The 12,179-nt window shown below is 49.0% G+C and overlaps 1 protein-coding gene across 2 annotated transcripts in view; it reads right to left on the bottom strand.

Annotated features, from left to right (window-relative positions):
- The window catches only part of MDGA1 (MAM domain containing glycosylphosphatidylinositol anchor 1), a 155,098-nt gene that overhangs the window by 83,309 nt on the left and 59,610 nt on the right, over positions 1-12,179 (bottom strand). The window contains exons 6-8 of one of the 2 annotated variants that reach the window (XM_026122974.2): positions 8,646-8,915; positions 7,931-8,260; positions 4,345-4,638 (exon numbers count right to left, since the gene is read on the bottom strand). In XM_026122974.2, the coding sequence (XP_025978759.1) occupies positions 4,345-4,638; positions 7,931-8,260; positions 8,646-8,915 (894 nt within the window). The remainder of the gene's footprint in view (positions 1-4,344; positions 4,639-7,930; positions 8,261-8,645; positions 8,916-12,179) is intronic. The other variant, XM_064509527.1, reaches the window with a different exon arrangement.

The raw sequence follows: 12,179 nt of genomic DNA on the forward strand, positions 1-12,179 counted from the left end.
TACATCCTGGGATCTGATGCCATGGGAGTGGGGGCATTCCTCCATCCTCTGACAAGAGGCAAGCTGCCCAGCCTCCTCCTGCCCTCCACACTGAGGCCAGGTCCTTTGCTGGAAAAATAAATGAAGTTAAGCACTTCCTTCAGAGAAGGAGAGCATCAGGATGGTCTAGATGAGCTGCAAGTCACTGAGGCAGCAGAAAAAAAAAATGGACAGAACTACAGGAGATGGAGACTTCCACTGCCGCCCATGACTGAGGCCCCATAATTCCACCAACCTACAGGCAGCACAGTAAGGAGAGCTGTGGTTTAGGGTAAAAAGACCCCAGTTCTGTGCCTGGGTATCTGAGAAGGGACTCTGACAAGCGAGGTCTTCTTGACCTGAAACAGCAAGTAGTGAGTGGTATGAGAAAGGATAAATAGATTGGTAAGGAAATACAGGAGCAGATGCATCAAGGATGGGATGTGATGAGGTGGCAAGGTAGAGCCGGACTGTAACAGAGCTGTCCAGTAGCTTATGACATGGTGTTCAGGCTTGACAGAGCATCAGGGTTGATACACTATCATCCAAGCATGATAATGTACTTTGGGTTGCTATTTACACTGCACTGTTACACGAGCCTCTAACAAAGCAAATGTCACATCACTGTGATAAAACAGTCATCTCAAAGGCCAATTCTTGCAAAGGCTAGAGTTTAGAGTCACTTCTATTATCTATAAGTCATGGAAATACTATTTTAGACAGGTTTTTAGCACATAGGGCTGAAATATTTTTTGCAATTAGTTGCTATGCCCTTGCTAGATTTGCATCTAGGTAGCAACATTTTCACTGATCCACACACATGCATGCTTTCTCTTTTCTTCCATACACACTGGTTAAAATGACATTCTGTGTTCCAAAATCTACAGAGGACTGCACGTTTTCAAGCCCGCAGTGTGTTTTACAGCCCTACATTGATCTCATCTGCACAGGGTGACCCAGCTCTGATTTTAAACCCACATCTGTAGAGGATTCATTTTTCTGCTGGGATTTTCTTGAGAGAATACCTAGCCCTGAAGAAAGCCTGGACAACAGCATTAGCCATAAGATTGATATTATTAATAACAATACTCTGCCGTTCTATGACTACTTTTATTTAAAGATTTCAAAGTGCTATCTTTATTATGTCTCACAAATCTTCAAAAAGACAGGTCAGTTTTATTCCTGTTTTAAAGATACAGGAAAAGACAAGAAATTGTCACTCCAAGCGGTAACTAGATTCCCAGGGGTTCTGACAAGCCCAATCTCTGGCTCTAGCCAATACATAACATTTCTTCATCCTAACCACAGAGCTATGAGGCTGCAATGACAGCAGCAACTTTCAGGAACTTATTAATCTTCCAAAGCTCTACAGTTCAGACTGAGAAGTCTAGGGAACAGACTATCCAGCCTGCCAGAGAGCCAATGATAGACAATTACAGCTCATGAAATAAAAAGAGAGCAACTTTTTCTGCTTACAAAAAAAAAAGAAATAATAATAAAAAGCCGAAACTTTCTGACAGCTGACTTGTTCTTTTTGTCCTCTCATTCTCTCTCTTTCCGATACTGCAGTGCGGTTGGCAAAGCCTGTTTCTGGGCTGGTTTGTTAGAATACAGAACTATATGCATGAGGGTGAGGGGAGAAAAAGAAAAGAAAAGAGAAACACAGAAACAGGTTCTGGCATCTAATCAGATCTGCTGTATTGATTTTGCTACTTTAGCTTTAGAGCAAATCAGAGAAACCACCACATTATCACCCAGAACTTGCTCTTCCCTTGAGTGAGCTGGTTCAAAAGGAGCTCATACAGACACACACAAACAGGCACGGCTGCATGCACGCACACACACTCACAGGCACCCGCAGCCTGTGTGGACACACTCCACCTAAGCAGGTGCTTGGATGGGAAGCGTGGGCTGGGGGGAGGTGGGGGGAAGCACTCATCACGGAGGCTGCAGGAGCCACACGATTCCCATTTCCAACAAGATGAGAATTCCCGAGCAAGCGACCGAACTAATGAGCTGCCCCAACTGGAGAGCAGCGTTTCAATTAACCACAGCAGGTCCCCACTGGGGCACCCACCTCCTCCCAACTGCATGAACAAGACGGAAAGGCATAAACAGGCAGTCTGTTATTTTTTTCTTTTTTGGGGGGGGGCTGGGCCTATAAAGGAGACGGAGGCGATGCTTGCCCTATTTACTTGCTTTGCAGTTTGCTTTTCATGCTGATGGAAGGAGCAAATTGACAGTCCCAAAACCAAAGCTACCTGCTCAGGCACAGAACAGATCGTGCCACTGTAAGCTCCTTCTACAAACAGTTTCCAAGCAGGAGGAGGCAGCTCAGTCTGCCCCAAGCTCAGTATGTAATCCAGAGCCAACTAGGGAACTGATTGAGAAGGGAAGAGGGCAGTTTGGGTGGGCTACCACCTGGACCATGCCATGATTACTTGGGCTAAATCACCACAAAGCATTGCTTAGCCATAGGGAGAGCTGTAAGAAGAGTATGTTGAGTTGCTCTTCATGCTGCACTGAAGTTAATCACATCTTCCCAGGGGTCACATCAAGGGTTCAGCCCCACAACAGCTTCTGGCTTCTACCTACCATCTCTCTTGTGTGGGGAGACACGTCCTCTCCCTCCTGGCCAAGATTCAGGGCTGTGATTTCCCTCCAGACCATCTAGTAAGCCCAAATTCATCCCAGGCTCAGCACTTCCATTCTCCCTCCAAGGGCAGTGACAGTCTATAGGGACCACATAGCTTTCACCAAACACCAAGAATGAATGGGGCACACCAGCAGGTCTGATGGTTCTTTGCTCCAGAGCGAAATTTTGCCCCGTCTCACATCAGCTCTTGCAGTGAGCAAGAGTGTCCCTCTCTCCTATATCCTGCTGGGCACTGTATACTTGTCCCAGCCTAACTTCCAAAAATGCTTAAACCAAGATGTGTAATTCCACCCTGTTTAGATGAAGCTTCTCCACACACACTTACCTGCCTGAAAATCTGCACAAATTGCCCTTTCTGCATCCTGTAATTTAATTCCTGACACGCTCGTAAATGGACAGACATATCATTTTAAAGGGGGGGTCTTTGAATACGCAAAGTGCCTGCAGGGTTTGGCTCATCTCTGTTACTGCTGTGCTCCCAACAGCTCACATCTGTCACCAGTGTGTCTGGCTGGCTTCAGCCAGGTTATCAGCTCAGGTTTCACTTCTCTTCTCCTGGGGCGGCCAGCCTGGGAGGAGTGTGGCAGATGTGTCTAATGAGCACTGCTGTGTTGTGCTATACGTGGAGACTCTTCAGTCACAGCCCTGACACAGTGTGCCTGCGTGCAAATTAACCTGCTCCCAACCATTCCCACACCTGCCATGTTCCCGGGAAGACTCCACAGGAGTTCAGCAATCACACTCTCCCAATGGGATGGGCTCTGCACGGAGGGCTGCTCCTGCAGTCGCAATCTTCCAGACTGAGCCATTTTACCCAACTGCCTTTGCCCTGTCCGACTCAAAGGCTTGTCTTATTGCTCCCCTCATGTCAAAACACATCTCAACAGGCAGGGAGCTGAGCAGACACACACTTCTGCTGAGGGAGGAACCACTGCAGGGAAAGGACTGAGACAGTCACGCAGTGTGGATGTCGGCAGCATCCTTTCCTCTACATTCTCCTTTATGTGCAGGTATTGCCTGCAAGTGGGGCTGGGAGCACCACTCATAACTGAAATCGCCAAATACACCACATGCTAAGAATCAGTTTTCTGTTACTTGCAGCTTTACTGCACAGATTATGCGTTCCCTAGTAGGGTCTGCTTAGCACTGATTTTGTTGTGATTGTGGTTACCCCTCACAGGGGAATATTCAGGCAAAAATGGTTCAGGCACATACAAAAATGACAGCTGGAGGAAAAAGGCGCACAAGGGGTGGTGGAGTGAAAATGGTCTAATTAACACCCTTTTGATACAATTTGATACAAAATGCTCGACTTCGCAATCTTACTAAAACATCATGAGTGTATCTGGCATGTAGGTAATGCACACAAACACCTGGCATAGTTGTTCTGAGGTGGTCCACCTAGAGAGGAAAGGAGAGCTCTGTGTATGAACACACAAAACACCCTCCTCCCTGCCACTTACCACATGCTGGCCCTTGTCTTGTGCAGCCAGGCCAGATAAATATAAACTGTTCAGAGACTCCCAAATGAAAGAGATGTCTCTGCTAACCCTGCTAAGAAAGGTCAGCCCTGCCCAAAAGCAGCAAAGAGTACGTCAGCCCTTAGCCCACAGGTTTTTGTGCACGCAAGCATTCAGAACAGCACTCCAGTACCACATGGTTATACTCACACTGCACGTTGAGCTGCACCAAGGCTTCCCGGGGTCTGATGTTAAAGCCATTGTACCTGGCCGTCTGACACTTATAGGTCCCGCTCATTTCTCGGTTCACGCTCTCCAGGCGCAGCTTCCCATCATACGTCTCCACCGTCATTGTCCCTGAAGGCATGGGGGTTTCCTTATCTACCCGGGACCAGATGATGGGTGGCTTGGGCTTCCCTCGAACATCGCACTGCAGCTCAGCCCTGGAGCCCTCCCGGACAGTGATGGTGGACTGACCCTTTGGGACACTGATGGTTGGTGGCACTAAAATGGAGATAACAAGAAGGGACTGGTTTTACACCAAGTTTCCAGCCAGCAAGGAACACTGAGAGATGCTTGTATCCAAGTCACCCCAAAAGCCCTGAACTCCAAAGCTTTCTACTCAACATGGCATTGGGAGTACCAGCGCAATCTTTACAGGGGCACGTCTCCTGTAAGTCATCCCACAGGGTTTGAAACTGCAGGGCACCAAAGGAGATCCCGGCTTCTCCAGTGATGCATCCCATTGCCAACAAGGGCCAGCTGTGTTGGGACATTCCTCAGCTCCCACCTCATCAGCTGCAAAATGCTGTCAAACAGCAGGGCTAGCACTAATGAACCCCAAGGCAAAAGCCTCTTTGATCCATTTCTCCATTTCTGGCCAGTGAATTTCCCTGAATGGAACTTTACTCCTCTGGCCAAGAAAGAAAAGTCACATCTGCCAAGGCATCTAGTTCCCTCACATGGGTTGGTCTGAAACCAAGGCTTATAGGATTAACGCTTTGTAGGTCTCATCTCCAGCCTCGTCAGACATCCAGGACCCCTCTCCTCTCCTAAGCCACAGCAAGCAGCCAGTTCTGTTAAATGTCTGTTTACTTTTACACTGAGACTGCACTGGTTTCCTCTGGCTCACTCCAGGGAGAGATGGGTCCCAGCAAAGACCACTCCTGCGCATCCCTTCCAGGCTAGGCTGAGAACAGCTCATCCAGCAGAACTGCTGCCTGGCAGGGGCCAGAGCTAAAGGCACAGGCCCTTTAGTAATTGACAAACAAAACTTTGCTGATAAACAAAGCCCAAAAGAAATCCAAGGACTGTAGCTAAAAGGAGCAGAGGTTTCAGTGGAAACAGGTTCATTGTTCATGCCCCGAACTCCACCAAGAACCCAGGAAGTGGATGTTCATGCTGAAACCCATGTAACATTCACATAGTATTTGTATTAGGCTTCAGAGTTAACAGTCCACTGAGATAAATACATCAGCAATCATTTTGTGGAAAGCTCCTGTTTCAAGTCTTTTAGCTGCCAGCAGTGACACTTGGATTGACAATTCCATAACTGCAAGGGCCAAATACTTCACTTCCTTTTAAAACAAAGTTCAGAACTACAGAGGTCATAACAATCTGATCTGACCAATATTAATTCAATTCAGCTCCAGCAAAGGAGACAATAATTGCACACGTTACAGACCATAGCTACTTTAAGAGCAAATTCAGGATGGCTCAAGCCCAATCTCCCTCAGCAGTGACCCCCCTATGCAACAGAGAGGCCACATTTTCAATTTACAGGTCTCCTGTGGGCTAGGGAATCTCATCATATCCTGTCCCGCATGATGTGAAGGGACGACAGCACTCTTGCTGCCTGGCACTGCCAGCGGCTGCTCACCTGGTGAGAGGCAATTTTCTTCATGGGGAAAAGCTGTAAATTGCATTCGAAGATCTTTTTTAATTAAAGCCACCTCCTCAGAGCTGCTCAGTGGAGGGATCCACCTTGGCAAGCTCAGGCCTCACTAGCTGAGCAGAAGCAGATGGCAGGAAAACATGGAGCGGTGGTTGGCACCCTCTTTCTCCAATTTGGCCCCTGGAGAAAACACACTGGGTTTTCATGTGGGACCCACACATCAGAGGAGGCTTGCTGTTCCCCAGGGGATGCAGCAAATTGAATGGGCCTTTGCTGCTGGTCACGCTGCCTGCAGAGCCGCTCTGGCAGGGGCAGCAGTTTTTACTCTCGCTGTCACAAAAGGGTCTGCTGGCCCAGGCTGCTGAAGAGGAGCTTCAAAACGCCCCACACTGCCCTCCTGCCCTGTCAGGGGCCCCCACACGGGGCTCGCCCTTGGCTGGCAGGGCCAGAGCACGGGGCAACCCTGCCACTGCAGGCACCTTCTGTTAAGCAGTGTCCAGCTGGGGCCTGTGCCAACAGACTGCTCAGGTTTGTGGTGGGGACATCCAGGATCTCCAAGCCCTCCCTCCCACCACCTCCTACCCTTTCAGTCTCATAGACAACTGCACTCTGCCATCTAGTGATCTTGGGCAAAAAGGATTGCTCCTGGCAACAGCAGCCACGCAAGGTCTGGGAGATCTGAGTTTGAGCTGGCCACTGGTACCCAGGATTGGGTTCCCTATTTTGTTCCCTGGCAGTTCAGTGGGGGCTGTCTTTGTTGGCACAGGGCTGCTAGCAGAAAGGGAATGCCAGCGTTTAGCATTTGACAGGTCCATGGCATGGTCAGGGCTTGGTCTCGGGGCTGCTAATGAGTGCTTGGTGCGGTCTCTTTGAGAGCAGACTGGCCCAAGTGTTTCTGCTGAAAGCCAAGGCATTCCCAAAGCATCAAAAGCCTGTCACAGTGCTTTCTTCTAAGGGCTGAAGCAAGCAAGGTCCAGAATCAAGACAGGAAACAGCCTGACTAACAGGCTCAATACAACCAGAGATTAAAATGAAACTTTCTGCAACAGTTCAGGACAGACTCTGCAGGCAGCTGGCTCCCCTCAGGAGCTCTCAGACTATTAAGCCCAAGGCTGCTCTGTGCCATCCCCTTGAGGTTCCAGGAAGGCTGCAAGATGAGATGGATATAACAGAGAGAAAAGCTGGACCCCCTGCTTCACCAGAAGCTCAGAGGCAGGCCTGAGACCCTGTATTACACCTAAGGCTTAGTCCTGTTCTCACCAAGCCATGGGAAGGGGGAGCAATGGGTGTTGATCTTGATTTTAAAGAGGGGAGGCATTTATAATGTTCGGACTCCTGCAGAGAGTACACCCAAGACAGATTACAATTACTCCAGAAAACATTAAAGCTCTTCACAGAATTTGCTGCAACAGATGACACCATTCTCCTGGACACAGTCCTGACAAATGGACATTCCTCACAAGCAATGCCGAAGGGAAGGAAGAGCAGCTTCTTTTTTCTTTTAGAACCCTCTCACAAAAGGGGCTTTTGAAATTGGGTGAAATTCCACTCCCTCTTTCTTCCTTCACAATATATCCTCACTTGGGGGTTTCTTTGAACAATCATACCTTAAAGCTGTCTCTGTGGCTTTGGCTGAATTGCACTTTGGACTTTTCATAGGGAGAAAACATAAAGGGAGACCTTGTCAGGGCCCAGCACACCTGGAAGAAGAGCTGTAACTATGACCTATCTCCAATCACAGTCAAATGCTTGCCTGAGGATGTAGTAGTTTTCTGTACTGGGGACCAAGATGCTCATGTGAGGTCCCTCAAAAGAATCAGAGGGACTGGGTGGGGGGCAGATAGTGACACCAACCTTGGCCCATGCTTTCTGAGGCCCCGAGCCACCACTGAGAGGGCTCACCTGTCTCCGAGGAGATGTTCACCTCCACACTGAGGTCAGGGACGGGTGCTCCCTGGAAGGTAGCCACACACAGGTAGGTGCCATAGTCACTGAACCTCAGGTCAATAATCTCCAGGCTGCAGGTCACAGGTGGGAGCTCGGGGTCATTCCTGGTGATAAGCAACCGGTCTGAGAACCTGGCTGGTTTCCCATTCTTATACCAGGAGTAGACAACCTTCTCCTGAGGGACAGCATCCACGTGGCATGAGAGCTTCAAGTCTTGCCCTAACTGGATGCTCTCACTCTCTTTGATCACATCAGGGGTGATTTGGAACGTGGCGTTCTTCATGGCTGGGAGGAACACAAGTGCAAAACCAGTTAGGAACAGCAAAATGTCCTGCAAGGGACAGGACGTGAGCCCTTTGTTCCTCAGGAAGGCAACATCTCTGCACAAAGTCTGTCCCAAGATCTTGCCCCACTGTGATCCCACAAAAGATCCCCAGGGCCTCACATCTGGCAGGTTGGGATCATTCTCCAGCCGAGAATAGTGCTACAGCCCAAGCAGCCCTGCAAGCTGCAGGTCTGGGAGCAAAGCAGCTCACATAACATCTTCTCCAGAATAGTAATCTCTGCTAAATATCACATTCACACTCAGCTGTACAAGAACAATCAGAAGAAATGTAAATCTAGCCCCTCCATCCTGAAAACCCATCCTCCAAGAAAAAGAGCAACTTACATCGCACCAGCAGGTTCACTGTCTTCTTTGCTGGGTTTCCCACATTGTTGATGGCTGTGCAGTTGTAGTAGCCTGAGTCCTCCACGTGGATCCTCCAGATGCTAAGGTTGCCTCCTTGCACAAGGCTGTTGGGAGGCATTGGGCCAGGCGAGTGAGACCAAACCACCTCTGGCTGCGGGTCACCACCTATCAGAGAGCACTGCATGGTGATGTTGTCACCAGGGTTGACCACCAGTGTCTCATTGACTGACAGCTTCAGAGCAGGTGGGGCTGGAAGAGAACAAAGAGGGGCTATTTTGAGCCTGAGGAAGACCTACCTGCCTGCCTGTGCACAGCTTCACACTTTCTAGGATTTGTTCTTAAAGAAAGCTGATTTGAACAGGAAGAGCCGGAGGGATCCATGAATTCATTACAAATACATACCGTTTGTGAACCTAAAGCATCATCATTACCATAACTCTGAGTCAGAGCACCCAGCTCTGTTACAGTTAGGAAACAGCATGGGCAGAATCTCACGCAGACCCAGAATGGACATGATACCTGAAACATTCCACAACCAGTGCTTAGCACTGGAGCATAATTACATCTAAGTAACATTTTAACAGTGTTCAGAGCAGGTCCTCCAGGGCTTAGGACTTTACAAGCATCAAAGAGCATCAAAAGCCAGTCACAGCGCTTTCTTCGAAGGGCTGAAGCAAGCAAGGTCCAGAATCAAGACTAGTCAGGTCAGGTCAGAGGAGAAGCCTGACAAATCTCATTTGCACAGGCAGGAATGGCAACCAGACAAAATTAGGCAGTGAAAAAACAGAGGCTAGAGACTTCTTGACTCCTGATGCAAACAACTGCAGCAAGGCAGAAGGGCAATGGAAAGCCAAAGTGGCTTGGCATTACTTTCCTGTACTGCACTCCAGCCTACTCCTCTGCAGATACCACAGTGTGTTCTCCTCTTTCTGTATTTAACACCCCTGACTCTAAGCAGAACCTGCAGAAGCAGCACTGGAGTAAAAGTTCAACTGGTTGCTCCTACTGGAGCACCTGTTGCTGTAACACTGCTGCATGAATCAAAAGCTAGTCTGCCTGTACCTTGGGCAGGAACAGCACACTGGACTGAACTCTGGGGAAGAAAAAAAAAAAAAGGCAGGAAAACAAGAGATTCATTGTCACAGGACATGGGAAGTTGCAGCCACGGACTGAGCTTAGCATCTTGGGGCCTGATCCAAAGCCTGTTGGAAAGCCCTCTGGGATTTCAGTGTGTGGTGGACAGTTGTGACCCTCCCAAGAGAGGTGAGGGCAGAGCACTGGCTCCTCCTGCCTGACCATCGGGCACTGCGAACGTGCCCCTGATAGTGGGAGCAAACCTGGCAGAAGAGTATTCCTAATTGGATGCCCAGTTTGAAAGATCACATCTGATTTGCACACAGCTCTCAACCTCATGTTTGCCTTTCATCTGCACATAAACAGACCAGCTACCTCACAAGGACAGATGCCTCCACCATGAGATTGCCAATAATACTCACAGCCAGCCTGCTCTGAATAGCAAGAGATCCACTTGAGCTCAAAAGAGCAGCAGTGTAAGGAAAGGGGACCCCTCAGCCACCTTCCCCTAAACTAATTTACCCCATGCTACTTTTAACAGCTCTGGGATTTCAGATGCCAACAGGGACAGAGAAGGACAAGGCAGGAGAACAGCACAGTGCAGGCATATTTAAACCAGAAGAAAGGAGCCCCAAGCCACAGCGGGCCATGGGGAAGAGCAGAGGGCCTCCTTCAGCTGGGAAGGAGCAGGAGGAGGCAGCAAGGAGGCTTTCTTTCACCCCGATGGAGAGGTGAAGGACAGAGGACAGTCTCAGAGGAGCCTGCTCAATCCCAGCATCCGTTTGGGTTCACGATCAATCAGTATCAGACCACTATTCTCATGTACAGGTGCCATCCAAAAAGGAGCTTTGAGGAAGGTCTCTCACTAAAAAAGGACTTCAGTTAGCCTATCGTGATACTCTGCTCCATCTCGCACACCCAACTAGCTGTTGTTGAGAGGCAAAGCCTTCGCTAGCCATCTGAAGGCCCTCTAAGCTCAGAGATTGACTTGGAAAGACAGAACCTGTCTGCACCATAACAGACTACAAAGAGCAGTGCGGCACCCACTGTTACTCCCATTCACCCCAACAGCTGTCACATACACTTTTCTATAGACCTGGGGTACAAGTCCTGGGGATCCTCTTTAATGTTACAGTTCAACAACTGGGATTGATCCAAAGTGTCTAGACAACCTCTCCTTTTTTGGATACCTTAATCCTTGCTTTTGGTTTATTTTATTTCTGCATGCTTCTCACTGTATTTCCTCCCCCCGCCCACCCCCCTCCAGAACTGATCCAAAAAGCTTCCCTTTGTATTCTCCATTTCACCTCATGGAAAGCTCCCTTGTCAGCCCCATCACTGGCTCCATCCAGACAGAGCTGAGAAAGTAACAGTCCTCTGCACAAAGGCAGGGAAGTATGTTTCAAGAAACAGCCATAATAATGCAAAATCAGACACTGTTCCATATTCATGAAGCCTGATTTAACAGCATCATTATTTCTGCCTCTCCTCTCCCTGGACCCTGCATTAATGAGCTGTGCTGGATTTGTGTTGGATCTCTGAATTACAGCCCATACAAACAAGGCAAGGGGTATTGCTCTCTCCTTAGCACAGGCACCATAATTTAGCAGTGCAATTACTGCTATGCTGGCATACTGCTTTGGTGAACCAAATCAAATGTCCTCTCACTCACCATGGCATACACCCTGTTCACACCAGATGTGGCCAACTGCTGCCAAAGGAAGAAGGCAACTCTCTTCTGCCAGTTGTACGGGCCATTTTGAGGACTGTGGTTGGAGCCTTTAAATTTTGAGTGGCCACAGCCTGTATTCAGCACCTTTGACAGGCCTCTTTGCTGGAGTTTTGAAAGTGTCCAAGGGCTGGTGTGCAGTAAGCAGCAATAGAAGGATTTGTATGTCCTCCCTGGGCTCTGAGTGGTTACATGTGACTCGATGAAGCCCAAAAACACAGTGGCTCAACTCACTGTAGGCGGGCGGGATATCTTCCTGCCACTAACAGGCTGTCAAGACCCAGCTGATATCAAAGAGCTGCTCCTGCCCTCTGACGCTGAACTGGTCTCAGCTAAGAGCACAGACAAGGTGCTACATGCAGCATCTTGCCTGGGAATCTTCCCCCATCCCAGTCAGAGCTAGAGAAGGACTGAGATCAGTCTACATCCAGAAGGAAGACATGAGATTTAGGGAGCATGAGTCAGGTCCTGGTTAATATTTGGGGCTGTTGCAACATTTGATCTGCACGTATCTGACCAGCACTCATCCTGCTAAGCAGTGACATGTTCTGGGCAAGGCAACATGAAAAAAAAGTGACATGCTGGGGCAAGCACTGCCTCAGGGCAGGTTGTGCATGTATTGGGGGACAGGGAACCAGCAAAATTGCTGCCCGCACAGCTCTAAGTAGCAAACTTCCACAGTGTGCCACAACTGGAGCCCTGGCTGTAGG

This window comes from Dromaius novaehollandiae, chromosome 3 (genome assembly GCF_036370855.1).
Source record: "Dromaius novaehollandiae isolate bDroNov1 chromosome 3, bDroNov1.hap1, whole genome shotgun sequence".
Lineage (NCBI taxonomy): Eukaryota > Metazoa > Chordata > Aves > Casuariiformes > Dromaiidae > Dromaius > Dromaius novaehollandiae.